This window comes from Fistularia commersonii, chromosome 9 (assembly GCF_037954325.1).
Source record: "Fistularia commersonii isolate RoL2024-O1a breed Wild chromosome 9, RoL_Fcom_v1.0, whole genome shotgun sequence".
Taxonomy (NCBI): domain Eukaryota; kingdom Metazoa; phylum Chordata; class Actinopteri; order Syngnathiformes; family Fistulariidae; genus Fistularia; species Fistularia commersonii.
Genome location: NC_141292.1, coordinates 303,321 through 329,521, shown reverse-complemented (window position 1 = coordinate 329,521; position 26,201 = coordinate 303,321). Strand labels below are relative to the sequence as shown.

Sequence of the window (26,201 nt, the reverse complement as noted above, 5' to 3'; positions counted from 1 at the left end):
GTTGGTTTGTAAAAATCCTGCAACGCGGGAAGCGCTCCCAGCGGGGATCATCCGGGTCCAGGAGGGACCCCTAGAGTCCAGCAGGTCGTCCCGGGGCAGAATCGGTGAGTTGCCCCGGTCGCTTTGTTTTGGGCCTCGAACGGCCAGGACGGAGAGCAGCCCCCTGCCCGCCTGCAGTACCCCGGGCCGCCGCTAGGGGGCAGCCGAGGGCGCTCGCAGCCACCGGCTAGCAGCTACTAGCCGGCGGCTAACCCGCGTCCTGCCGACAACGGACGACGTCAGCCCGCCGTGTCAGCTGACGGAGGACTGACGGAGGACCGACGCCAGCGCCGTTCGCCTCGGAGTTCCCGAACTTTGACGAGCTGCGTCGGACTCCTTTGAGAATTTAGCGGGGACTTTGTGTGAACTCGTCAGCGGCCAGCAAAGAAAGAAGGTTTGACGTGAAGGAAACGCACGGACGTCGTTAGCATTGACAAGCTAAAGGCTAGCAGGCTTCCTCGCCAGCCGCCGGAGGACGGCGCGGAGAGCCGAGCCGAGCCGACCGGAGCCGACCGGAGCCCGGCCCGGCCGAGTTCAGCCGCCCGCCGAGGACGCGGCCGTGAATTATGAGAGGCAGCGGTGTCTTTTTTTGCCAAGATAAATGTGAGTTAGATGGCAAAAACTCAGCAGGGGGATGGAGCTCTCATCCGAGGCAGCGCCGAGAAGCTGAGCGGCGACGCCGAGACGCAGGCGGACAGGTTCGGCTTCACCGGCGGAGCCCAGCGGTCCGTCCCGGACCCGTAAGTATCTCCACCCGACTCGGTGCGGACGGACACTTCTTCTTTCCACACTGCTTCACTTCTTCTTCTTTCGGCTTTTCCCTTCAGGAGTCGCCAGAGCGAAGCCACCTTCTCCATCTCACCCTATCCTCTGGATGCTCCTCTACCACTCTCCCTCCTCTGTCCATCACCCAACCATCTCTGACCTTCTCTCCAAAACATCTACCATGTGCTGTTCCTCTGATAGACTCATTCCTGATCCTCTCCATCCTGGTCACTCCCAAAGAGAACCTCAACATCTTCATCTCTGCCACCTCTAGTTCTGCCTGCTGTCTTCTGGTCATTGGAACAGTTTCTAGTCCAAACATCATCGCTGGTCTCTCCAGTGTCTCCTCCAGTTTTCCTTTCCTTCTGGCTGATGTTCTTCTAGCTCTTCATACCCCTGATACTTTTCTCCACCCAATCCAACCTGCTTGAACCCGTCTCTTCACCTCTTTTCCACACTCTCCTACTGTCTGGACTGTTGACCCCAAGTACCTGAAATCCTCCATCTTCTTTATCTTTTTAAGTTACTTCATTTGTGCCCCAGTGCGTCCCAGATAGTGTGATTACAAAGTGATGTCTGGAACAGTGAAGAAATGCCTTCGACACAGATTAATGTCTGGACCGTTGACGTCGTCGGCAGAGAAGATCTTTCAGATAAATATTATGTCTTGAACAATGATGGAATCAGCAAAGAACAGGCCAGTGTAATTGATGTAAACCATAGATATACCCCTCAGGCACAGGCTAACGGCTTGGGCCGTGGTGTACACGGTGAAGAAGAGCACGTCTACGGTGGTTCTCAGTCATCCAGATCATGGTTGGACCCTGGCAAATCTTGTTGTGACAACTGCACACGGTTTCTCCACAAAGATGTTTCTACAAAACAACTCGCTCAGGGACAGAACGAGCCATCTCATCTTAGAACCTCGACCCCCCAAACCCAGCGGTGACCTACCTGAAAACTCCTTACAGTGCAGGAGAACAGAAGAAGCCTCTCGGACGAGAGGTGAGGGAAAAGATCCGGTCCAGTTGCCACGTCAAGGTTTGACAAGGAGCGAAGAAGAACCTGCAGACAGACCGATGGCTGGAAGACCAAAAACCAAAGGGATGTCCGGTCAGGTTTTGTGTTACCTGTGGGGCCCCTGACAGGAGCCCCGACCCCTGAGGACCTGCTGAGGCCCAGCTGTCTGCTGCGGGGGGGCATGTGATAAAAGCGTGGCCTGCCTGTGCAGTTTTGTCTGCGAGATGTGCTGAATACCTCTGACATCCAGAGACGGCTGTTAAAGGTTCTTTGTGGGTCTTGGTGCCGGGGGGGCCGACATCACGATATTGAGCACCCCGATACGACACGCAGCGAGCATATTGCTTCTGGTACTGAAAGCAACATGTGACTCAAAACACTGTTTCATTCTTCAGCTCAGTGTGTTCATACATCATGACGTGAGAGAAGAGTCCTTGCTTTCTGTGAAGCGACGCGCCTTTCTAATGGAGCGAAGTGCAACCCTGGAGGGGCTCAGCTAAAGCACACCTGGCGCCTGCCTTTTGCATCGGTATAATCTGCTTCTCCGTCCCTGGACTTTGCTGCTCCAAAGATGGCGTCGTGCCGCCGGTTTATTAGAGAGCGGACGCTCGGGAGGTGACGTAGCTTCGGTTTGCACAGAGCCGCTGTCCTCCTCGGCCTCAGCACAGGATATCTGTGTGGAAAGGCTTTTCCAAGGGCCGTGCTGATGTCAGACGCCGGTGTGTTTTGAGTCCGAGGCGGCAGGGGAAGGTTCTCCCGCCGCTTCCTGTTTTCATGCGCTCGGCTGCCGCGGGCCAGCGCAGCGCTGCCCGGTCCAAGGGTCTGTTTCCTGTGCCGACAAGGAAGGGACCAGCCGTCGCTGACGGAGGGATTCCATCTGTTCCGGCAGGTCGCTGAGCACACGTTCAGCCGATCTTAGCATTTGCACGCCGTTAGCTAGAGATGGGATCAGGTTATGAAGAAGGAAACTCTTCTTACTCGCCTCCGTCTCTTTCCTCCACAGAGCTGAAGAAATCCCCATCGAGGTGTTGCGGCAGCGGGAGGCCAAATGGCTGGAGATGCTCAACAACTGGGACAAGTGGATGGCCAAGAAACACAAGAGGGTCAGCCTTGGACTTTACTCTCTGCTCTTCTGACTGGCGGAGGCCAAGCAGGGTCGCCAGTGCAGCACTTGTAAACACTATCCATATCGTTTAATGCACCCGTCTCAGGAAACCCCTCGAGCCGGCCCGTGCGAGGCCTTGTGCCAAGATAGCTTTGTTTTATTTGAAATATCTGCCTTGTATCATTCAAATAAGAAAGAGAGGAGGGTAAAGGGAGGGTCCAATCATTTACTTGCGCACGGCAATCAAGATCTCCATCTCTGACATGCCGAGTTCATTTTCGAGACAATAAGGAAATACCGATGGAGACCATCGGCCAGCCCTTCTGCCGTGCGGTCCATGAAGGCAGCGTTAATCTCCTCGTTCATGCGCTATTTTATCACGCTTAACTTCTGTCACGCGCCGTCTCCGTCTAACCTGTTCTTGAAGGCGTGGCTCCAGGAAGCCAAACAGTGTTCATAGTTTCAACAAGCTGTTAGCCTGCGGGTCGCCTCCTCGCCTCCTCGCCTCCTCGCCTCCTCGCCTCCTCAGCGTGGCTCCAGGGTCACCTCCTGCTCTTCTCACCAGGTGAAGGAGCGCTGCCAGAAGGGCGTCCCGCCGTCTCTGCGGGGCCGGGCGTGGCTCTACCTCACCGGGGCCAAAGTCAAGAGGGAGCAGAACAAGGGCAGGTTTCAGGTAGGAGGTTTGTTGACGTGTTGTCACATCTTGAGTCCAGTGCAGCCCAGACCCGGAGGTGGAGTCACTTCTGTGCACCCACTTCATTTCCCCATTCAAATTCAGCCAAACGCAATGGGATCCGTTCCGCACCCTGCTTTATGTGTTTTAAATAAGGATAATGTACTTCAAAAGAAACAAATACTGTATAAAAAAAATCATAATCCGCCATGAAAAGAGTGTGAAGCGATTGGATTTTATGAAGTGTATTTACCTTGACGATGGGTTGGAGGTTCCAGGGGTGGAGGAGAAGGTCGGGGGAAGTTTTCTTTTAGGTGCTCTATCCTGAACTTACTGGCTACAATGCTATGCTAAATGGAACATGCACACTTTGCTCCACTTTATCTCCAAACTTCACGTATGGATGGAGTGAAGCCGCTCCTCTATAAAAGCGTCCAATCGTCCCCGACCGGCATTCGACGCCTCTTTCGGACGTCTCGTTCATCCACGTTCCCGCCGTCCGCCGCACCGAATCCCCAAACACGTGTCCGGCCTTCTCAGGGACGATGCTCTCCGTCACCGTATCTCACCCGCAGACAACTTCTCCGCGTCTTCACGGACGAGTCCACCACACGTGCGCCTCGCTCCGGTTTGCCATGATGTTCTCTTGGCGAGCTAGCATCGGGCGATTTGTTCCGCTGTCTTTAAACGCCACTTCATGGCCGGCGGCGTCCGCGTGGGCGTCAAACACTCGTCCTGCTGCCGCCAACTCAGATCCGGGCTCCGATCACAAAGTTCACCCTCCACCGAGCCTCGGCTCGCATCTCGGGGAACTCCTTAGTCGGTGCAGTCAGAAGTCGAGGTTCCTGAGTACTTTAGCCCCATAAAACACACCGTCAGCTATGATCGCTCTACACTGGAGGCTGAACGTGTCAGACAGAAGCACTTTACCCCTGTGTGTGTGTGTGTGTGTGTGTGTGTTCAGGAGCTGGACAGCCATCCAGGAGATCCACATTGGGTCGATATCATCGAGAGGGACCTCCATCGCCAGTTTCCCTTCCACGAGATGTTTGCGGCCAAGGGAGGCCACGGGTAAAGTAGGCCCGCCGCCGTGCTCGCCGTGGATACCGGACCAGAACCGTTCTTCACTCTGGCCGTCCCGCGCGCAGGCAGCAGGACCTGTTCCGCATCCTGAAGGCCTACACCCTGCATCGTCCCGAGGAGGGCTACTGTCAGGCCCAGGCTCCCGTCGCCGCCGTGCTCCTCATGCACATGCCGGCCGAGGTGAGCCGGAACCCGAGCGACCATCGGCGGTCCACTTCTCGTGGAAGCCGACATCTGATTTAGACGCTCTCTTCCGGAGACGCTCTCTTTTCCCACGGGCCTCAAACCTTCCTCGCACCAGTCACAGCTACACTTAACAATCTCAGCGCTCTCAGCGCCACTGCTGCTCCTCATCTCAGCACCTTCTAACCTCATGAGCAACAAGAAGTGCTCCTCTTTGAGAGGCCGCCTTGTTTCTGACCGTCTTGTTCCCTTTGTCCCAGGACGCTTTCTGGGTTTTGGTCCAGATCTGTGAGAAGTACCTCCCTGGATACTACAGCACCGGGCTGGTAAGGACACACACACACACACACACACACCCTGTTAGGGGCTGCGAGGGAGGAAAACCAGTAAAGAAAGGTTATATAACCCGAGTGGGACGCAGGTCAAACCACTCAAGCACAGCCTCATATCTGTAAATGTCTCTAAAGCAGGTTGTCCTCAAATTGTTGTTTTTTTTTTGTAATGTGTTTGCACTGCTCTCACAGTGAAATAGACACACACACACACACACACACACACACTCCACGGCGTCGTTCAGGTGTGTGCGCTGCACTGGGCTCTGTTGTCAGGAGGTGACCCTGCTAATAATAACCAGCCTGGGTTAATGGGATTAATTCAATCACCAGCTGTTTTTTCCTCCCTCCCTCCCTCCCTGGACCAGGAGGCCATCCAGCTGGACGGGGAGATCCTGAGCGCCCTCCTGCGGAGGGTTTCCCCGCTCGCCCACCGTCACCTGAGCCGACACAAGCTGGAGCCCATCCTCTACATGACCGAGTGGTTCATGTGCGCCTTCTCCCGCACCCTGCCCTGGGCCTCCGTGCTCAGGATCTGGGACATGTTCCTCTGCGAGGGTGAGGAGCCGCAGAACGTTCGCAGGACGCCAAACACACACCTCCTCGCCGTTGGACCGGGTCTGCCCTCGGTGCAAGCCAGTAATCTGCTGAACACACACCAAGAGACCAGATTACAGCGTGACCAGAAGGAGATGTTACCGGACCGTTTTTGTTTTCTACTGCAGAGGCTCCGATTGAGAAGTCTAATCCCACTGAGTATAATCAGACTGAGCTATGAAATCCAGTTTTTACAGTTTATTCCTCGCTAATCTGCAGTTTATTTCTCCTGTCGTGTCCGGATAGCTTCGTGCCTGCGGTTTGTTCTCTGGATTACAGCAGGGGTGAACGTTTCAGATGTTCATGGAGATGAAGACACGGATCTCTCAGACCGTTCTCCTCTTCTTCAACCTAACATCTGGATCTCCCGGTGACGGCATCGTTTCATCTCGGCGTCCTCTCTCGTCAGGAGTGAAGATCCTGTTCCGCGTGGGCCTGGTCCTCCTGAAGAGCACGCTGGGAGCCCAGGAGAAGCTGAAGGCCTGCCAGGGCCTCTACGAGACCATGGAGCGTCTGAGGAACATCCAGCCGCAGTACATGCAGGAGGGCTTCCTGGTGCGGGAGGTACGGCCCACTCACCGACACACCCTTCTGTGTGTGTGTGTGTGTGTGTGTGTGTGTGTGTGTGTGTGTGTGTGTGTGTGTGTGTGTGTGTGTGTGTGTGCGTGTGTGTGTGTGCGTGTGCGTGTGTGTGTGCGCGTGTGTGCGTGTGTGTGTAGTCAGCCGTGATCCTCTAATCCGAGCTACGAGCTAACCAGCAGCTTCCACGGGTCAATGTTTACCCAGCATGGTGCCGTTAACCACGTCAACCTGGTGGTTACCCACTATCACCTGCTTGGTCTCTACTATCAGTTGGTGGTTACCCACGATAAAGTGGTTGTTACCTACTATCAGCTGGTTATAATCAAAGTCATCTGGTTATTATCGTTGTTGACACCTTCTCTCGGCCCGCTGTTACTTACCTTGTTAGCTGGTAGTCACGTGTATCGGCTGGTAGTTACCATCTCAAAGCCGTCCAGCTGAGGTGTGGCGTTGGTCCTCCCCGAGGTGCATCCATGTCTGCATGGTCTCCTTAGTTGTCCGTCTCACCGTCTCCCAGATCCTGGAGCTGCAGATCTCTGAGAAGGACATCGAGAAGGAGCACCTGTCTCAGCTGCGGCGCTGGAAGGAGACCCGCGGAGATCTTCGCTGCAAATCTCCTCCCAGGATGCACGGCGCCAAGGCCGTCATGGCCGCCGAGCCGCCCGGCCGGCAGGACCTGAAGCAGACGCCCGCCATCGTGGTGGAGCCGCCGCCGGCCCTTCAGGACGCCGCCGCCCCCGAGGCCGAGCTGGAGAAGGTGGAGGAACCTCAGCCTCTGCTCAGACACAGGACGCTGCAGCTCTCCAAGGAGAGTCTGAGCAGCGCCGAGCACGACACCTACCTGTAGCAGACCCTCGCTCCGCCTGCTGCTCCACCTCCAGCTCACCTCCAGCTGACCTCCGGCTGACCTCCAGCTCCTCCGCTCTCATCTGACCTTCAGCTGCTCCACCTTCATCTGACCTTCAGCTGAAGGAAAGGACTCTGCAGTGTTTTTGTCACATCTCCATTCCTCCACGGGAAAGAAGAAGCAGCTCCAGCGAAGCAGGCAGGCAGTCATCCAGCCAGACACCTGTGAGGGTGGGTGGACCTCCTGCTCTTCTCTATCTTGAACCTTCATCACGTTCTACATGAACGTGAAGACTTCGACAATTCTCTCTCACATCTGCTGGAAGGTCCAGAGCCTGTAGCTCCCAGCAGGTGACAGCAGGTGGCGTAGTAGCACCAGCCAGGGTTTCTGAGTGGAGCAGCTTTGTCTTCTCCACCACTGGGAGATGGTTTAGATGGCCTTCATGAAGAAGGCAGTACACTGTGCACGGACACAGGTAGAACTTTGGTTCGGCTCAAGATTCCATCTTCAGGCTAATGATTCTACGTTTCTGTTTTCGGCTCCTGGCCGGTCCGAGGCTCCTCGCCATGATCTGCGGGACGTCCCAGGTGACGCTCGGCTAGAAGGTCCCATGAGGAGATGGTTGTCACTCACACTAACATCTGCGCTCAGGGAAGACTTTGCACTCCAAGGTTGAACAGGCTGATGGCAGAGGAGAGTCTCTCAGCCGCCACACAGCAGACGCAGCCTGAGGAGGACCTCGCCGGCTCGAGGAGAACATCTGCACATTCACACCCTTTCGGCAGCTCATCTTCGCGAGCAGAACGTTTCCTCCGGTCCCGTCCGGTCGAGAGGACCGGATGGAGAACCGCCGCCGACAGGACCGACGTCAGGTCATATGAAGCACTTTGACCCGAACCCTGGGAGATACCGCCATCGTCAAGTTGTGGCCACCTGAGATGCCAAACCTGGAGAGAACGTCTGATTGTATGATCTTCTGTCGACCTCCCTGATTGTCCTGTACCGAGACCTTTGCCCCACGTTGGCTTTCTTCAGGAGGCCTCCACGAGACCTTCTCTCACTGTCTCCGGCGGGTGGCGCCACCACGCCGGTTCTCAGAGGAACCGACTAAGACTCTGGTGAATATAGGAACCCTTCACCCCCCTTCACCCCCCCATGACCCCCCTTCACCCCCCTTCACCCCCCCGCTGAGGCTCCGAGTCAAACCCTCAGGGTCTGTGAGGCGTTCGGGTTCCAGGGTGGGGTTGGAAATCTCAGCGCCGCCCTTTTCTACCCTGTAACAGTGAAATCAATAAAAGTTACAGTCTCCAGGACGTGACCGGCTTCTCCTTGTCTCGTACCGACCAGTGCGCCTGCATTCAAAGTGCCCCCACCTACCCCGACCGCCCCCCCGCAGGGGCAGCCAGACATCAATAAATGCCCCCAGTGTTCCCGCCGCCCCCGAGCGCGAGCACTTCCTCCGACACCTGTTTCTCCGGGTCTTTCAGCTCCGAGAGGAATTTGCATGTGAAATGGGGCGAAATTCCCACAGCGCCGTCCAAAGCGTCCGCCCCTCGGCCCCCCCGCTGCCCCCCCGCTGCCCTGCCGGCCCTCAGCTCCCCCCCGGCCCCCCCGGCCGGCCCCGGCCTGAATGGAGCCTTGGGCGCACAGACGGGCCCTGTTCTTCCTGGGGGGCTCAGCTGCAGCCCCGGGACCCGGCCCAGGAGGATCCAAGCGAGCGGACGAACGGCGCCCCGACTCCCTCGCCATCTTCACGTAAAACTATAACCCATGTAAACACACGCTGAGGCCGTGTAGATTTATCTCCGGTAGATTGTTGGCAGGCGTGTTTTCTCTGTGACTCCAAACCTCCAACCTCTATTCCAGTGATGGAGCGACGCCGCGGCAGCCTCGTCCACTAGAGGGCGCTCTGCTGCGACGGTCAACCTCTCACGACGCCGTGCTGTTTGTGTTTGTTTAGTTAGCGCACATGCTAAAGTGTTACTTCGGGTAACAAAGAGATCTGACTGTGTGTGACCTGTTGTGATAGCCAGTCACGTCAGATGTCAGAAGAGCCTTCCCATGCAGAGCAGGTCTGAACCTTCCTCCTTAGATGATCTACAGAACCCAACGTTCCCCCAGGAGCAAGTCTTGGAGACAGCAGCCAGGAGACGCTGCCCTCGACCGGCGCGGGACCGGACAGATCCCGGCTCAACGTGGGCGGCCTTCTGCCTCGGCCGGAGAGAGAAAGAAGAAGCGATGGAGGAGAACGGGGTCACCCGGTGAGAAGCTTCAGTGGCTGGAGCCTCTCCTGATCAGAGCTGGAGGACTCCTGCAGGCACCAGAGGAATGTCTTCATCCCCTTCTCTTCAGACCGTCTGCTCCTCCATAGTGACAGTCCACCCGCCAGAGCTGGGATTAGCGGGGGGGGGTTAGCGGCTAATCTCAGGAGGCCGGAGAAGACGCCGACAGAAATGTCCGCCCTCCAGAAGACCAGGGGTTACTGTCCCGGGCTCCGTCTCTTCAGGGTCCACGTGCCAACGCTGGACATCTCAGCGTCCGCAGCGACTCCTCCCTTCCAGCCGCTGACCTTCTGCTTTGGTTACGCCTCTCGTGTTTACATTCCCGCCGTGACCTCTGGGGGAGGACGCCCGACATCCAGGAACCGGCCCTTTCTTGCAGGATTGTAGATCCTGCGGAGGGGGCCGAGGCCAGCGGCGCTGGCCCAAGGCCTTTAGCTGGAAAAGTGTCGAAACCGGACGGCGGGCCGGAACATCTACGCCCACTGTCAATATTTACAAGGACTCGGTATGTGTTTGTTGACGGGGACGGGTTCAAACTAAAGAGCCCTCCTGAGAGCGGGAGCCTCCTTCTGGACCCGCTTTCTCTGGTCCCTCCATCTTCAGGGGTTTCCTGCCGTACCTTCTCAGACGCTCCGTCAGCCGGTCCGACCGCAGCCTGGATGTGAGCGGGAAATGGAAATAAAAAGTTACACATGGAAGCTCAATCAGCCAATCAGCTGCCTGCATGTTCAACTCACGCAGATAGATGTGTGTGTGTGTGTGTGTGTGTGGTGTGTGTGTGTGTGTGTGTGTGTGTGTGTGTGTGTGTGTGAGATCACATATAGCCAGCCATATGTGTGAAGCGTCTGGGAGATTAAAGTCTGGGCTCAGGAGCCTGAAAGCTCCTCGAAGGCTTTTTGGTAACCAAGGCTGAAGGTCTGCACCCTGATCCCCCCAAACCTGAGGGGGGGCAGGACGGGGATTAGGGGGGGCAAGAGGTCAAGGACACTGAGCTGAGCAGGATGAATAGCGGGCAACTCTTAAACTGTGTGTGTTGTGCACTGTCTTTGAGGCTTGTCAGGGGCGAGTGTGTGTGTGTGTGTGTGTGTGTGTGTGTGTGTGTGTGTGCGGTCAGAAGCACCAGGCTGGTTTGAAGCAGTGTTTAGTCTGAGACCAGTGGGACACGACACACCCCGGTGTCTCCTCTCTTGACCGTCACACTGATCCCTACGTGAACACCTTCTGTGTGTGTTGTCTGCACTCACCGGTTGAGTGTCGGCCTCCGTCGCGAGCGTGCACGGGAAGCGTGCACGGGGGGCGTTGGGAGACGCGTCCGTTGTTTCTCCGGGGCTTTTCCACGTGTGGTGGAAGGAGGTCTGACGGGAAGCCCGGAGGAGGGCGGCCGCACGCCTGAGACGGGAAGCCGAGACGGAGGGGTCAGGGGTGGCACAGATGCTCTCAATGGACAGGAAGTGTGTGAGTGTGTGTTCAGAGTCTTCCTCAGGATAACAGTAGCAGCCCCCGTTCATCTGGGATCATCAGCCTCTCGGACCGCGGGTGTGTGATTCTGGCGTCCCGGGATCCGGCCCCCGGACCCCCGAATGTTTTCTCCATCAGGAGGCGGATTGGAGCGGCGGCCCGTCTCCTCCCTGGGCTTCCCCGCAGAGATACAGGGTGTGTGTGCAGCGCTCACACCTCCAGCAGCCTTCCAGGAGGAGGTCGGGACGGCGTGATGTTTTCTCAAACCGATAAGCGCCGGCCTCGGTCGGGACCGTTTCCTGGCCCGGAGCGAAGGCTATGGTGTCGTGCACTTGCTTTGGCCTCCTTCCGCCGCCTGCAGGGCCAACGACGTGCCCGATCACGTCTGCCCTCCGTGACCTCTGACCTTTGAGGCGTCCTCCTCTGCACCCCCTGGCAGAGACCGTCTTTAAAACCTAAATCTTCACGTGCTCTTCAGCTTCCCATTAATCCTGTCCGATAGGAAAAGACTCAATGTGGAACAGATGGTGGAGGTGCTGGTCCAGCCTGTGGAGGTGGCCGTGCTCCTCACTCCTTGGGGCTCAGATGGTCAGGAGGGTGCAGGATGTGTGCGTGTGTGTGTGTGTGTGTGTGTGTGTGTGTGTGTGTGTGTGTGTGTGTGTGTGCCTGCTTGTCCACTGTTTACCTTTCCAGCTGAGATGTTTGTGGGCTTGCAGCGTCTGGGCTGCCCACCACCCTTATCGCTGTGGATCTAAAGCAACTTCCTGCCATTGTAGTTGGGTCACATCCCTGCTGTCTCTACTAACCAAACTCCCCTCTCTGTGGTGTGTATGTGTGTGTGTGTGTGTGTGTGTGTGTGTGTGCGTGTGTGTGTGTGTGCGTGTGTGCGCCAGCGAGAGTAAGGGATGTCCGAGTCAGCAGAGAGTGACTTCATGGCCTGTTATAATTGAAGCTAATGACAAAAGCATGTGGAGGTCCAGACCCTTCGGTCTGAGGTTACAATGGCTTATTGTGTTGCAGTCCGTGCTGTCATGGCTCTTACACGGTGTGTGAACACACTCCGGTGTGTGTGTGTGTGTGTGTGCGTTTGCGAGAAAAGCCTTTAAAAACCGCTGGCTTGAATTTCAAAAAGGCGTTGTGATGTCGGGAAAGCCCTGAAGACGGCGGGCCGGTCGGGTTTCGGCGGAGGGATGGAAGGGTGAACCTGAGAAGGGCTCGGGCTTTTCTTCTGAGGGAACATCAAGATGGAGAGCAGAGAAGGAGACACAGAAAAGTGGGAGCCGTCGCAAAAAACACAAACAAAACCAGTTGCGCTCAGAGATCAGGAGGAAAGTCCGCCGTTGCCAGCGGGTCAACAGAAGCCGGCGCGTCCGTGCGCTGTGAATCACACACACGTGCACGCACTTCTTCCAGGAAGCAAACGCCGACCACCGGCACTGATGCATCTTGTTGTTGTAAACAGGCCGCGGAGGTGTTTCCTGGCTGCGTCTATAAATACGGCTCCGGGCCTCAGAACACCTCTGGCAGAGAAGATAACAGTGGAGAGATCAGGAAGGGTCCTGTCACCACCCAACACACACACACACACACACACACACACACACACACACACACACACACGGCCAACTGACCCATAAACACACACTGGACATCCAGGGGTCAGATGAGTTTGTGCTGCTGCTTTGGACGCCTGCAGGAGCCAGGAGCTCCAGGCTCATGAAGACACCCTGCACACACACATGCACACACACACAGACACACGCACACACTTGAAGGTTGGAGTTTATGTCCTGTGTTGTGTGTGTGCCCGACTGTCCTTGAGCAAGGCATCAAACCCTGCAGCTCTGGGGGTGTCGATCCAGCTGAACCATAAGGTCACGTGGTTTATCTGCGGTGGCCGTCGGTTTCTCCTTCGGGCTTTGTCTTCTGGCGTCTCCACGGTGGAGCTCACAAAGACCGGCTGCAGGAATGAGGGATCATTTGGAGGAAAATGATGGTTTTTCTTAAAAGCGGTGAATGTCTGTGGAGGTCCTCGGTCCTCGGGGAGACCCTCGGGGTCACGGGGAGTTCCAGTCGTGGCAACTGGACTCGAATTTCTTCACTTGAAGATGTTTCTTCGGAGGCTTCTTCGGTTCAGGACGTCCTGAACCGAAGCCTCTCGGACGAGCTGACAAGAATGGAATGGTGAATCCTGACCCGTTCTCCTCCCGGCTCGGTTCCGGTCCCATGTGGTCTCCGGCGGACGAAGCCCCTCTAAGCCCCGACCCTCAAAGCCAGGAGACACGATGAGACCTCCGTGTTTTCCCGTCAGCCGAGAAGCTCCCTGGCCGGGGGCTGGAGGCGTGGAGGTGCGAGGAGGTGCGAGGAGGTGCGAGGAGGAGAGCCGAGCGGAGTGCGAACGTCTCCCGTCCTTCTAACGAGCCGGCGTCGATCAGCTCGGGGCCCAAATGTCGGCTCTGATGGCGCTGAACGTGTTCGCTTTGACGGCTCACACATAATTACACCCCGATACCGAGCCGGGGGGCGTTTGACGTCACGCCACCACCAGACGGCAGCGGCAGGCTGGGGGGGGTTACACTTCAAACAGCTGGTACACACACACACACACACACACACTCAGACAAAAAAAAAACACACCTTATGCTCTGCTGGCACAACAAGTCTGACCAAGCCCATAAAAATGCAGACACACACACACTTACACACATATACACGCACATGCATGCGCACGTACATGCACACTGTTTGTGTGTCTCCTGCCTCAAAGTGGATTTGCTAGAGTTTTCTTCAACTTTCTGATGAAGGACTCAATGGAGGAGGAAGGCTTGTTGTGGTTGAAGCTCAGGAGCTGCTGCAGTCACAGTGTGTGTCTCCACCTCAGGGCCACACAGGAGGCAACATCAACAACCGGGCCTGAACCCCAGGGGGTCTCTGGGGGCCTCTGGGGGATCTGGGGGGGTCTGGCCCCGGAGGAGAGGGTGGTGGTGGTGGTGGTGGTGGTGGTGGTGGAGCTCCTCGCCCGGGCTCCTCGGGGAGATGACAGCTCCAAAGTCGGCCCTGTTGGAACTCGTCACTCCCGGAGGCTGGAAATAGAAAGAAGCCTGAGAAGAAGAGAGGGAGCAAAGGTCACGCTGGGAGGAGAAAGAAAACCCTGGGCTCTCAGTCTGAGGGACACTGGTGGAGGGATCAGGTGGAGCTGGGGTAGAACCACTGGTTAGATACCTACAGGAGATCCCCGTGTTCTCCCCAGTTCCGTGTGGGGTTCCTCCAGAACATGTTGGAGGTTCACCGGAGACCCTGCGGTGTCACACCTGTGCGAGAAGGTGAACGGTTGTGTGTCTTATGAGCAGCATCAGCGAGCAGAGACACCACATCTGAAGGTCCAGATCTTCTCTCCCCCGTTGCTGCAGAAGACCAAGATGCCAGAATGGTGTTGGTGTTAATGGAGAAGATAGAAGCGACGGCGGCCTCCTACTGGTCCTCCTGGTCCTCCTGGTCCTACTGGTCCTCCTGGTCCCCCTGGTCCTCCTGGTCCTCCACAGCCTGTGGGATCCAAACCAGGTGTTGGTGTTTGACGAGCTGCCCTGATAGGCTGGAGCTGCAGCTCCATGTGACCTCTTTCACACTGGACTCAGTCCTCCCTACTTGGTTGTGTGTGTGTGTGTGTGTGTGTGTGTGTGTGTGTGTGTCCAGATAGGTTGCAGATGTTGATATGGCAGATTAGCAGGACAAATATTGTGTGGAGCCAGCAGCAGGGGCAGCAGTGGCAGTGTGTGTGGAGGCCGTGGAGGGCCTTCCCCCCGGGGCGGGGGTGCAGAGGGGGTGGAGGGGGGGGTGCAGGGGTGCAGGGGGGGTGGAGGGGTGTGGGGGGGTGCGAGCGTGGGTGTGTGGGCGCGTTGACGGCTCCCTCCCGCTGCAGCTGAAGGCTGACCTCAGCGCCAGCAGATCGGAAGCTGTGCTTGATTCATTTCACCGAGCTCGTCTTCCTGCTCGGCCTGGCGCCCCGCGGGCGTGGGAGGGGGTGGGGGGGATGAGGGGGGGGATGAGGGGGGGGGTGAGGAGGGGGAGGGGGAGGAGGGGGAGGCCATAAATATAATCACATCAAGTGTAATCATCAAAACAAACATTAGTCAGTGACGGCCGAGCAGAGGAGACGGGAAGAAACGCTCGTCTTCATAATGAGAGGAAGGCAGAGATGAGGGGGAGGAAGGAGGGTGGGGGGGCGCTGAGGGGGGGGGGGCGCTGAGGGGGGGGGGGGCGCTGAGGGGGGGGGGGCGCTGAGTGATCCAGTAGTTTTGTCTAAAGGTGGAGGCGGCGGCGCCGCGGCTGCCTCGCCGCTGAGAGACGGAGAAGAAGCACCTGGTGCAGAGCCTGCAGCCGCTTCACCCGTGGACACACTCTGAAGGGTTAATGATGTTTGCTGGTGTTAAGAAACACTCTGTGTGTGTGTGTGTGTGTGTGTGTGTGTGTGTGTGTGTGTGTGTGCGTGCACATTAGTAGAAATACTTCACTGAGTTCGGTTCTGGACTTGTTGTTTTGTTATTCAGGAGGGAGTTGCTTTGGCAAAGCAACAAGTATCCCTGACGCATGTGTATGCATGCCCGTGTGTGTGTGTGTGTGTGTGTGTGTGTGTGTGTGTGTTTTTATGTGTACTAATACGTGAATAGGAAGTTAGCCCTGTTAGCACTAAATGTACATATGAAATAAGGAGGTACTTTGTATTATAATTGTTGAGCAGCTGCTGGCTGGATGGAGCTCCTCCTGTCCGTGAATCTCCTCGGCAGCGTCGTCATGGAGTCCAGCCTCAGTCAAAGTGGCTCCTCTGCTGCGCGCTAGCGAGCGGCCGGCATCTCCACGGCGACGGAGGTCAGTAGACGGCCGGGGGCCGGAGGGTCGGGAGGACCTCCGAGTGACGGAGGCGTCAAGGCCGTCTTTGAACCCGACCTCGACTCCTCGTCCTCCTGAAAGTAACTAAGTGACACCAAAACATTCGGAGTCTCTCCGTGGTAACGAGCATGACAATATGAACCTCACGGACCTTCTCAGGTGCCGAGAGCACCTCCAGGCGAAGCTCACAGAGGAGATGACGTTCTGAAACTAAAACAGGTTTTCGTGGTCAAACACAGAGAAGAACCCGGGTTGACGATCGGGTCGATTGGAGCATCGGTTGGCGTCCTCAGCCCCCCCCCGTGGCTCCTTCTGTCTCCACCGTCTTCTCAGGCTGGCCTGCGACCGAATGAATGAGCTTTTTTCCAGATCACATGATAGATCCGTCCATCTCAGGGCCAAAGCACACGTGGGAGATCTTCTGGGACCTCCCCTGGTCCATCACAAGTCTGACCGATGGATTCTAAAGAGGAAGCTCAGATGTCGCCTGCGAACTCCGTCGGCGTCTTGTTGCCGTTTCTTGACGGTTGGTCAAAGGGCCGAGGGTTTGCTTGCGTCGCCCCTCTGGCGAGGCGTCTCAACACGTCGGATCTTCCGGAGGCTCGTTCCTGGACGGAGCCCGAGCTGCCCATTGTTCCCGTGGATCATCGACGACCGCTCATTTGTATTGAAATGATCTTGAGGAGAAAGTGGACGTGTCCACCGATGACCTGCGAGGCGCCGCCCGGACGCGTCCAGGACGCGCCCGGCTTCGCTCGGCTTCGTTCGGCTTCGCCCGGCCTCGCTCGGCCTCGCTCGGCCTCGCTCGGCCTCGCTCGGCTTGGCTCGGCTTGGCTCGCTCCCTCCGGGGCACGAAGACGGGCTCCGTTACAGAAGATGGGTTCTATCGGCGATCACCAGAAGGAGCGGTCGTTCCGGAGGCTTCCGGGGCGGCGAGCGCGGCCAGGCGGGAGAAGATGATAAATGAGGTTAAACACAGCTCAACGGGAAGAGGGAAGAGGGAAGAGGAGAAGGTTGAATCGAGGCGCGCTCTTCTCGAGCGGAGCCTGGATGTGACTCCGCCTCGGCCGGAGGAGGGGCCGCGGCGGGGGGGCCGTCCTGGGCGGGCTCGGGGCTCCGAGGTATTTAAGGGCGGGATCCTCGGCCGGAGGCAGACCCGGAGAGCCGTCGGCCGCCGCGCAGCCGTCCCAGAAGCTCTTCCTCTGGAGGAAGGACCGACGCCGAAGGGGGGAGATGGAGTCTCAGCCGGAGGAGGCCTACGACTACTACGAGTACGACGAAGGCGAGAACGCCACCATGTGCGACTACTCCGAGTGGACGCCCTCCTACTCGGTCATCCCCGTGCTCTACATGCTGATCTTCATCCTGGGCCTGTCCGGGAACGGCGTGGTCATCTTCACCGTGTGGAGGGCGCAGGGCAAGCGCCGCGCCGCCGACGTCTACATCGGGAACCTGGCCCTGGCCGACCTCACCTTCGTGGTGACGCTGCCGCTGTGGGCCGTCTACACGGCCATGGGCTACCACTGGCCGTTCGGCGCGGGGCTGTGCAAGGTCAGCAGCTACGTGATCCTGCTCAACATGTACGCCAGCGTCTTCTGCCTGACCTGCATGAGCTTCGACCGCTACCTGGCCATCGTCCGCTCCTTCTCCAGCACGCAGCTGCGGACGCCCGGCTACATGCGCGCCTCGCTGACGGCCATCTGGCTGCTGTCGGGGCTCCTCGCCGCCCCCACCCTGTTGTTCCGGACCACCAAGTTCGACGCCATCAACAACCGCACCTCCTGCGCCATGGACTTCGGCGCGGTGGCCAGCGGCGAGCGGGAGAGCCTCTGGATCGCGGGCCTCAGCCTCTCCTCCTCCACCCTGGGCTTCCTGTTCCCTCTGGTGGCCATGATGATCTGCTACTGCTTCATCGGCTGCACCGTCACCCGCCACTTCAACACCCTGCGCAAAGAGGACCAGCGCAAGAGGCGGCTGCTGAAGATCATCACCACGCTGGTGGCCGTGTTCACCGCCTGCTGGATCCCCTTCCACCTGGTGAAGACGGCCGACGCCCTGTCCTACCTGGACCTGTTCCCCGCCACCTGCTCCTTCCTGCGCCTGCTGCTGCTGGCCCACCCCTACGCCACCTGCCTGGCCTACGTCAACAGCTGCCTCAACCCCATCCTCTACGCCTTCTTCGACCTGCGCTTCCGCTCGCAGTGCCTCTGCCTGCTCCACCTCAAGAACTCCTTGCACTCCAGCCCCGCCGCCTCGCTGTCCTCGCAGAAGACCGAGGCCCAGTCGCTGGCCACCAAGGTGTAGCCCCGCTCCCGGACCCCCAGAGGCGTGCTGGGGTCGGACCACCGGCGGAGGCGGGGCCGACGCGTTCCGGGTGTCCCTTAGACCGTCTCCGTCCGCCGCCGCCGCCGCCGCCGCACAAGACAGGCCGGGGCGGCGCCGTTCGGCCCGTCCTCGGGGGGGCCGCGGTCGGACCGCAACTCTGGACCTCAAGGACCAAACCAGACGTAGGAATGTATCTCCAGAACTTATCGCTGGTGTGTCGGCCAAACGGACTGCTGAGCTCGCTCACGGACATGTGTGTGTGTGTGTGTGTGTGTGTGTTTAACTGTAACAACATTTCTCTGGTCCCTGAGAAGTGTCAGAGTCTGATAAGTGTTGTAATCAGGGGTGTCGGGGGGGCAGGAGACAGACGGACAGATGGCAGCTGATAAAGGCTTTCAGACTGGAGGAGGACCAATTAAAAGGTGGCTGTTTTGACAGTCTGTGTGTGTGTGTGTGTGTGTGTGTGTGTGTGTGGGCCGACAGCGAGCTCTTCCACCGACAAACACATGAAATGAAAGCACACGACTGTGAATTTTTTGTCTTTGTGAGTTTTTGTAATAAAACTAAGAAGGTGCTTCAAAAACAAAGATCCTTTCTGTGTGTGTGTGTGTGTGTGTGTGTGTGTGTGTGTGTGTGTGTGTGTGTGTGTGTGTGTGTGTGTGTGTGTGTGTGTGTGTTGTGTATTTAGCACTGAGTGGAATGTGTTTCCCTCCCGTCCAATGGCGGCGCTCCTTCCTGTGGGCTCCCTGCTGGGGGGGGCACCCCCCCCCTCCCATTGTCTTAGTGGGGGGGGGGGGGGGGGTGGATCTAAAGCGGTCTGCAGGAAACCAGGCAGGACTTCTGTTTCCCCCCCACTCCTTCCCTTCTGCTCCTCTGTGTGCGTGTGTGTGTGTGTGTGTGTGTGTCAGACAGAACCCCCCCCCCACAAACAAACAACACACACAAACACACACACACACAGGACCCCCCACACACACAGGAACTCCCCAAACACAACACACACAAATCAGAATTCCACGGGTTGCAGGTCTTAGGTGGCCCTCCAGGAGGTCAGGGAGGAGGTCCACGTGAGGGTCCTGCACGCCGCAGATCAGCTGGAGGAGGTCAAAGTTCAGAACCCAGGGTTCTGCTCACATGTGGTTTAGAACCCGCACGTTCTCCTACAGGAGGTCCTTCCCTCTTCCCCTCCATCCACCTCCTCTGTCCTTCTTCTGTCCACCTTTCCATCCTCCCGTCCTTCCATCCTTCCATCCTTCCATCCCTCTGCCAGGTTCTGATCCTGATTGACGATGGACGAGCGGATCGATAAACCCGATCGCGTTCCGTCACGCCGGCAGAGCGAGGAGAACCCTGGCCCTGCCTCCTTCTTCTCTGCCGGGCCTCCGTCCTCCTCCGGACCTCCCCGGCTGGTGGCCGCGTGGCTTTGTGAGTCGGCCATGTTCTCCGGGGGGGCTGGAGGTGCGTCCGTCCACCCGTGGTCCTGGAAGGCGGTGGTGAAAGAGGATCCAGGGGATTGTTTTTCATGGCTCTCTGTGTTCTCCCGAGCTTTATGGAGCTTCAGGGACGGAGGCTCAGACGGAGGAGATTTTACGGCGTCCGACCCGCCGGGTGTTTGTCAGAGACGGGCGCTCCGAGGCCGCCGCCGCCGCCGCCGCCGCCACGTCGCCATTTCTCGGTAATAACAGCGCGAGGGCAAGGGGGGGCTGAGGTGGTCTCCACCAGGCTGCAGAGACAGCTGAAGAACCAGACTCACACACTCCATCAGATATTCTCTGCCGGTTTCAAAGATCCACAAAGTTCCCAAAGATCCCACACTCTTTCTGCGCCCAAACGGACGTCACCTCCTGTTGCTGCTCCGCAGTGAGGAGACCTCCTCGCTGCAGACCTTCAGACGGGCAGGAGAACACCAGCCTCCGCCTGCGCCGTCACAGGATCACGACAGGCGGGAAAACAACAACAAGACAGACCGGTTCCTGATGAAAACCGTTTTGTACGGGAACCGCCTCGGGGTGTGTGTGTGTGTGTGTGTGTGTGTCAAACAGCAGGTCCTTGAACACACCAGGACTCCAAACCCAGATCTGTCTTCTTCCCAGAGCAGGAGGGCAGGAGGGCCGTCCCTCTCACTGACACAGATTGCAGAGACTGACAAAAGGGTTTCTTACTTCTGTTTCTTCCTGTGTGTGTGTGTGTGTGAGTGTGTGTGAGTTTGTGAGTGTGTGTGCATGCGTGTGCTATGCGTGTCTGTGCATGTGTGTGTGTGTGAGCTGTGAGTAAACAGAAGCTGCTGAAGGCCCCCGTTCACACACACCTCCATGTATATGAGGATGGCGGAGAAAAGAGGAAGGGGTTTCTGTGTGTGTGTGTGTGTGTGTGTGTGTGTGTGTGTGTGTGTGTGTTGGGGGGGGTTCACCTGAGCTCATTAAGGTCTGCCCCCCCTCCATGTGAAAAAACAGACAAAGGAAGTGTGTGCACACTAGTGCCCCCCTGGAACAATGGAGGCCAAGGAGCAGCGGCGGCAGACCGGACCTCCAGCCGGCCCCCGGAGGCCGTCCAGCGGGCCGGCGGGCCGAGGCGCGGCGAGGCGTGGCCCCCCAGGGGCCGCGCTCCACCCCGCGGGCGTCCCTGGGACGGGACAGGAGAGGAGGCGGCTGGGGGTCGCGGACGTCCCGTCTTTCTCATTGCGGAAGCACCGGGATCCACCTGGACCTCCGTCTCCAGGACCCGGCCTCTGACCTCTGACCCGAGTCCCCCTCACACCCCAGGTAACCCGGAGTCTGGTCGCTCCGCCGTGGAGCCGCAGGCCTTCATCTGCAGGCGGACGGGACGCAAACGCCCGGGGAGACGACCCCCCCCGACGGAGGACCTCTCAAAGACCTTCTCACACCAACACCATCATTAGTGGAGACACGTCGTTTCCGACGGCAGAAAAAAAAAAAAACAGAAGTGTCGGGGAGACTCCGGATCTCCTCTGTTGGATGATGCTCTTCAGAGGAGACAAGGCGCCCCTTCTTCTCCCCCCCCAGCCCCCCCTCCAGGGCCTAAATGGGCGCTCTGTGACCTGCAGCAGAAGGTCTCAGCTGCAGTCCTGGACCCGCGTCCTCGCCGGTGGAGACCGGGTCCGATCTGACGGCGGCACGCCGGCAGGAGGCGGTTGCTCACATTTATCATGAGATCAGACGCAGGAGACGCTCGATCCCGTCGCTCTTCAGTCTTTATTTACCATCCCTGCGTTTGGATGTTCTCTCCATCTTTGAGTCACGGCAGCTCGACGGAGCCGGGGAAGAACCTCCACCCAGAGCCAGAAGGTCCCCGGGCGGATTCCCAACGGTGTGGCGTCTCCGTGTTGCCTCCGTATCTGCAAGGGGTTCCTCGCGGGTCTCCTGGTTCCTCCCCTGTTCAAACACTCGCAGCTTCATGGAGACCCTGCGAGGTCCAGACATGGGAGTGAGAGGGCCGATGGTTGGAGGTTTCTCGATGGAACAAATGGATTCGTGTTGGCCTCTCAGTATGTGTCCCAGTGATTGGTCCAGGGTGAACCCGCCTCTCAGCCAATCACAGCGGGGATCACTCCACCGGGTCTGAGCGCAGGAGCAGCGCCGAATGAGTGAGTGAGTGAGTGAGTGAGTGAGTGAGTGAGTGAGTGAGTGAGTGAATGAATGAATGAATGTCATTTTAACAAAGCTAGATATTGTCTTTCTCTTTCCAGCATGTTGTTTGGTTTCTCTCTTCAATCTTTACAGACTCTCTTCAGCGTTCAAGGTGACTTCTTGCAGGTTTTCTGTCTTCCAGACTTTGTGTGTCCACATCTTCTCCCTGGCAGAGGGAGGCCGGATGAAGGTATGAAAGGGTGAACGTTCCTCCAAACTTCAATTACAACTCTGTATGTGGCCGTTAACGGACAAAGTGCAGGGCCCGGTTTAGTCCGGCGTCGAGGAGCAGGAGGTCAGTGGCCACATCACAAGAATGTAGGTTTCCTGTTGATGGTCCAGATACTCGGGGTGGGAATGGGGGGGTGAAGAATGTTTAACATTGACATTTGTAGCCTCACAGAAGCCCACAAATGACTTCTTGACATGACGGCTTCCTGACAGGTGGTGGTTTGGATGGATGGTGAGGAACAGAAACCCACAAAAAGGGGGGGCTCGCAGGAAGGACTTGTGAATGCTGATTGAGGCGACCCATGAGTCGTCCAGGAGCACACATGCATTCTTCAAGCCATTTGAAACAGAACTGGATCAGGGATGATACAATGGGCTTCCGTGTGTGCGCGTGTGTGTGCACACGTGTGTGTGTGTGTGTGTGTACGTGTGTGCGCGCGCGCGTTTGTGTACGTGTTCGTGTGTGTGTGTTCGTGTGTGTGTATTCGTGTGTGTGTGTTCGTGTGTGTGTGTATGTGTTTGACAGTTGATTCCGGTCTTAGTGTAATAGTGACATCGAGTGGCGGCGCACGGAAGTGGCGCGTTGGTTGTTTTTATGATGACCACTATTATTATTACTATTTCCCCTCTTTAATCCCTGAAGCTAATTTTCCTTCACTGAAACCGTTACATGAACACCTTGAGCGTGGGTAAGGGTTAGGGTTTAATTCAATGATGGAAAATAGGACAGTAAATGTTAAAAGCCACCACACAGTAACACAGAGTGAGCTAAGTACAGGCCCATGAACTACCACACATATTAGATATCCCCCAGTTAACTTTCACAAACTATCACTAAAAAGCACGAGTGTACCATCGAGGGTGTTGACGTGATAAGAGAAATTACCAAAAAGTAAAAAAAAAAACAACAACTGGGTGACATTGTAAACCTGAAATCGGCCAGTTATGGACTGACAAACAGAATGGCGCAAATAATGGCGATCTGTATTTGAAGCACCATTAGATTCAAAAGATGGAATAAATAAATAAACGAATGAATGAATGAATGAATGAATGATTAAAAAAATTGAGCTTTTTTTACCGGCGGCTGTTGCTTGGAAACAGACCTGCGTTCCTATAAAAAGAAGGCAGGGTGTTGCAATGTAGACCTCCGACCACTAGGTGGCGCTGCGACCCCGGCCTCGTTGTTCAACGACCGATATAAGGCCATCGAAGAAGACAGAAGCGGAGGCTAAGGCGCTAATGCTAGCACCGGCGCCATTGCTAGCACCGGCTCCGAGGCCCCTGGGAGAGAACGGCCGGCCAGGGAGGTGCGGTCCCCGGCGGCATGGTGTCCCATAAACAGAAGCGGCTCTGGCGGTACGTAGAGGAGGGCAGCCCGCTGAAGCTGAAGTCGTTGCTGCGGAAGCACCGGGATCTGGACGTAAACTTCTCCCGGGGCCGAAGGCGCAGGAGCCCGCTGCACCTCGCCTGCTGCCTGGGAGACGACGCCGCGCTGCGGCTGCTGCTGGAACACGGAGCCGATGTCCTCCGGAGGGACCGCAGGGGCGACACCGCGCTGCACGTCGCCGCCAATAGAGCCCTAAAAACCGGCAAGAGCGGTGAGCGCCGCAGTTATTTACAAGGCCGTGATAGATAGCATCTCTGTTGTTGTTGTTGTTGTTGTTGTTGTTGTTTTCGTGGCTAACTCCGCCTCCCCCGCCAGCTTACGACGACCTGGTGGTTCCCCTGCGGAGGAGCCGCCCGGAGGCCATGGAGGCCGTGAACAGCGCCGGGGTGTCTCCGCAGGACCTGCTCGGCTGGATGCAGCGCACCGAGGCGAGCTGGATCCTTACTCATCAGCACCATAAGAACCGGGCCTGCGGGAAGCCGCCGGGGTTTCCTTCGGTGCAGAAGCTTGTTGAGCAGACGCCTCATCGGAGAAGGCGGCCGGAAGGCTTCCTAGCAGGCCTTCTGGATACTTTAGTCATCACCCTGCTCCTGCCATGAGTCCAAACCCCAAAAGTCAACGTCAGCTTTAAAAAGCACGTTCAAATGAATAGGAACGATTTGAACAATAATAACAATCATTTATCCTTTATTAATCCCCGTGGGGATAACTTTGGTTCTCTGCCATGAAGCCATCGGGGTGAACCATGAGCGGGAGGCCGAGGGGAGCAGGCAGGGCTTCGGCGTGTCGCTCAACAACACTCGGACACGCTAGGAGGAGCCGGGAATCCAACCGGGAGCGTTCGCTTCCAAAGGTGATTCCTCGGCGTCCTGCGGCGCCGCCCCAGAACGTGCTCGTAGATAAAGCTGACGCTGACTAATAGCGGCCCTTATTCAAGTGCGGTGAGAGCTGGAGATCGGCGTGTCTCCACACGCAGAGCGTCCATCACTCAAATGATGCGGGGGTTGAGTTCGGACAAATTCTAAGGCCACTTGCTTCTGTTTCTCCGGGTGGGTTAGACTTTGACAGACTCTGCGGTCGTCCCGGAAGCAGCAGGCGTGCGCGCAAACTAAACTCCTTGCACGGCCGTCACCTTTACACAGTCCGGGTAGAAAGCACAGGGAGGTGTGAGTTGTAGGAGTAAAGTACGTGTTAGACCTTCCCCCCGTCTTTCAGCTCAGCTCTCCTGCTTGGCCTTCAAACGGCAACCCGTGAGGTCGCGGGGTGGTTGTGTTGGCAACGAGCCCTGGAAGAGGAGACGGAAAGCGAAGAAGTGCTCGGACGAAGCCCGGTAATCACGATCTCTCCATTTGTGATCGGCGGTCGACAGGTTGCCGCGGAGACGAGCCGGCGGCGCCGCTCTGAAACGGAGGCCGAGAGGGAGTGGACGGAGAAGCTCTTCGGCGAATGCGAAGACGAGTTCTATGAAACCTTCGGAGTTTACGACCGTAAGTATTTAGATCATTTAAAAATGAAACCGTGGACGCCGGCTCCGGCCTCCTCGCTCACGCCTCGCTTCCCGCCGTCTGTCACAGACGATGATTTCCTCCCCGTCGATGAAGACGAGGAAGACTACGGCGACTGGGCGGATCGCATCAGAAGAGAATATTACCACAATAAGAACGCGGAAGCTCAGAGACTGGCGGCGTCCGGAGGGAAGAAGAGGAAGAGCGAGGAGGAGAGGGCGCGAGAGGAGCAGAGCTACAAGGATCTGCAGGAGAAGCTGCAGCGAGAACATCAGGAGTATCTGCAGCGCGCCGCCCGCAAGGAGGAGGAGACCCGGCGGGGCAAGAAGAGGCGCTACGACGAGAAGTGCGCGGCGGCTTTCGGCGCCGGCGACGCAGAGCTAAGCTACCGCGACATCCCTTGGCCGGCGCCGCGCGGCAACGTCAAGGAGATGGTGGACGTGATGCTGCACGGCGTGGACCGCAAAGACCCGCCCGCCTTCCGCAGAGCCCTGCGCAAGCAGCAGGCGCTCTGGCACCCGGACAAGTTCGCCCAGCGCTGCGGAGCAAGGCTGCGGGACCAGGACCGGCAGAAGATCCTGGACACGGTCACCGCCCTGTCCCAGGAGCTCAACGCACTGGCTCAGAGTCTCAGGACCTGACACACACACACACACACACACTCTCTCCTGAGGTGTCTGATAGCTTGTGGTGGACCAGAAGCCCCAAAACAGTAACAAAGCGTCCGTCTGCCGGCCTCCTAGTCGCCCCTCCAAACACGCCTGGTCCTCCTCGTGTGACGGGACGAGGTGTGATGGTCATCGGCCGACCGCGAGCAGGAACGCTCACGTGTTTTTCTCGAGTGATGCGGAGAAATGTTTTCTGTGACGTTCTTCAGGAGCATCTCGGCAGCGTGTCCGGTGAGCGGCCCTCCGAGGCGGCGTTCGTCTCCGGTGTTCCACTGCTTCTGCAGCTGAGGTCTCCTCAGGGTTTATTCAGACATAAAAAGGCCCGGTTCCTGCGCTGATCCTCTACATCTCTTCATTCTTCACCTGATCACTCCATTATTGGAGGCCTCCTAAACACAGAAGGTCTCGGTGGAGTCAGGTTTCACAGAGTTGTCCAGCTGAGCTGTGGTGTGGGAGCAGCAGATCTGGACCTGAGGAGAACCTCCTCACCTTCTCCTGTGTTATCTTCTGGATGTCGATGAGTTGTGTTGCTCCTGCTCGGCTCAATAAATCCGTGGTGTTCATCTGTGTGTGTGTGTGTGT

At 57.4% G+C, this 26,201-nt stretch overlaps 3 protein-coding genes across 6 annotated transcripts; all 3 read left to right on the top strand.

Moving 5' to 3' along the window:
* Window positions 1-269: 269 nt before the first annotated feature.
* On the top strand, window positions 270-8,736 carry LOC147230821 (TBC1 domain family member 10A-like). Of its 4 annotated transcripts, none has more exons than XM_086151693.1 (10): window positions 645-779; window positions 867-1,809; window positions 2,828-2,927; window positions 3,495-3,602; window positions 4,567-4,673; window positions 4,751-4,865; window positions 5,129-5,194; window positions 5,569-5,758; window positions 6,207-6,361; window positions 6,897-8,735. In XM_086151693.1, exons 3-10 carry the CDS (start codon window positions 2,883-2,885, stop codon window positions 7,224-7,226), a joined length of 1,116 nt encoding a protein of 371 aa, XP_086007819.1. In that variant the 5' UTR covers window positions 645-779; window positions 867-1,809; window positions 2,828-2,882; the 3' UTR covers window positions 7,227-8,735. The 4 variants fall into 4 exon arrangements, with proteins under 4 accessions (XP_086007817.1, XP_086007819.1, XP_086007818.1 ...); XM_086151692.1 differs by having other exon boundaries at window positions 867-2,353; XM_086151691.1 differs by lacking the exon at window positions 867-1,809 and having other exon boundaries at window positions 270-779; window positions 6,897-8,736.
* An 8,276-nt stretch (window positions 8,737-17,012) lies between these two features.
* LOC147230820 (apelin receptor B-like) lies at window positions 17,013-18,765 on the top strand. Its single transcript, XM_086153026.1, has one exon. It carries the CDS (start codon window positions 17,087-17,089, stop codon window positions 18,155-18,157), a length of 1,071 nt encoding a protein of 356 aa, XP_086009152.1. The 5' UTR covers window positions 17,013-17,086; the 3' UTR covers window positions 18,158-18,765.
* Window positions 18,766-23,245: 4,480 nt separating this feature from the next.
* Window positions 23,246-26,182, top strand: nfkbil1 (nuclear factor of kappa light polypeptide gene enhancer in B-cells inhibitor-like 1). Its single transcript, XM_086151690.1, has 4 exons — window positions 23,246-23,657; window positions 23,762-23,874; window positions 24,816-24,933; window positions 25,021-26,182. Exons 1-4 carry the CDS (start codon window positions 23,384-23,386, stop codon window positions 25,590-25,592), a joined length of 1,077 nt encoding a protein of 358 aa, XP_086007816.1. The 5' UTR covers window positions 23,246-23,383; the 3' UTR covers window positions 25,593-26,182.
* Window positions 26,183-26,201: the final 19 nt, after the last annotated feature.

Bases quoted from the DNA above. Each gene is read 5' to 3' on its own strand.
- LOC147230820 (XM_086153026.1), top strand. From the start codon at position 17,087: ATGGAGTCTCAGCCGGAGGAGGCCTACGACTACTACGAGTACGACGAA.
- nfkbil1 (XM_086151690.1), top strand. From the start codon at position 23,384: ATGGTGTCCCATAAACAGAAGCGGCTCTGGCGGTACGTAGAGGAGGGC. The intron at 23,658-23,761 runs GTGAGCGCCGCA...CTCCCCCGCCAG, and splicing joins CCTAAAAACCGGCAAGAGCG to CTTACGACGACCTGGTGGTT. The intron at 24,934-25,020 runs GTAAGTATTTAG...CGTCTGTCACAG, and splicing joins AACCTTCGGAGTTTACGACC to ACGATGATTTCCTCCCCGTC.
- LOC147230821 (XM_086151691.1), top strand. From the start codon at position 652: ATGGCAAAAACTCAGCAGGGGGATGGAGCTCTCATCCGAGGCAGCGCC. The intron at 5,759-6,206 runs GTGAGGAGCCGC...CTCTCTCGTCAG, and splicing joins GGACATGTTCCTCTGCGAGG to GAGTGAAGATCCTGTTCCGC. The intron at 6,362-6,896 runs GTACGGCCCACT...ACCGTCTCCCAG, and splicing joins AGGGCTTCCTGGTGCGGGAG to ATCCTGGAGCTGCAGATCTC.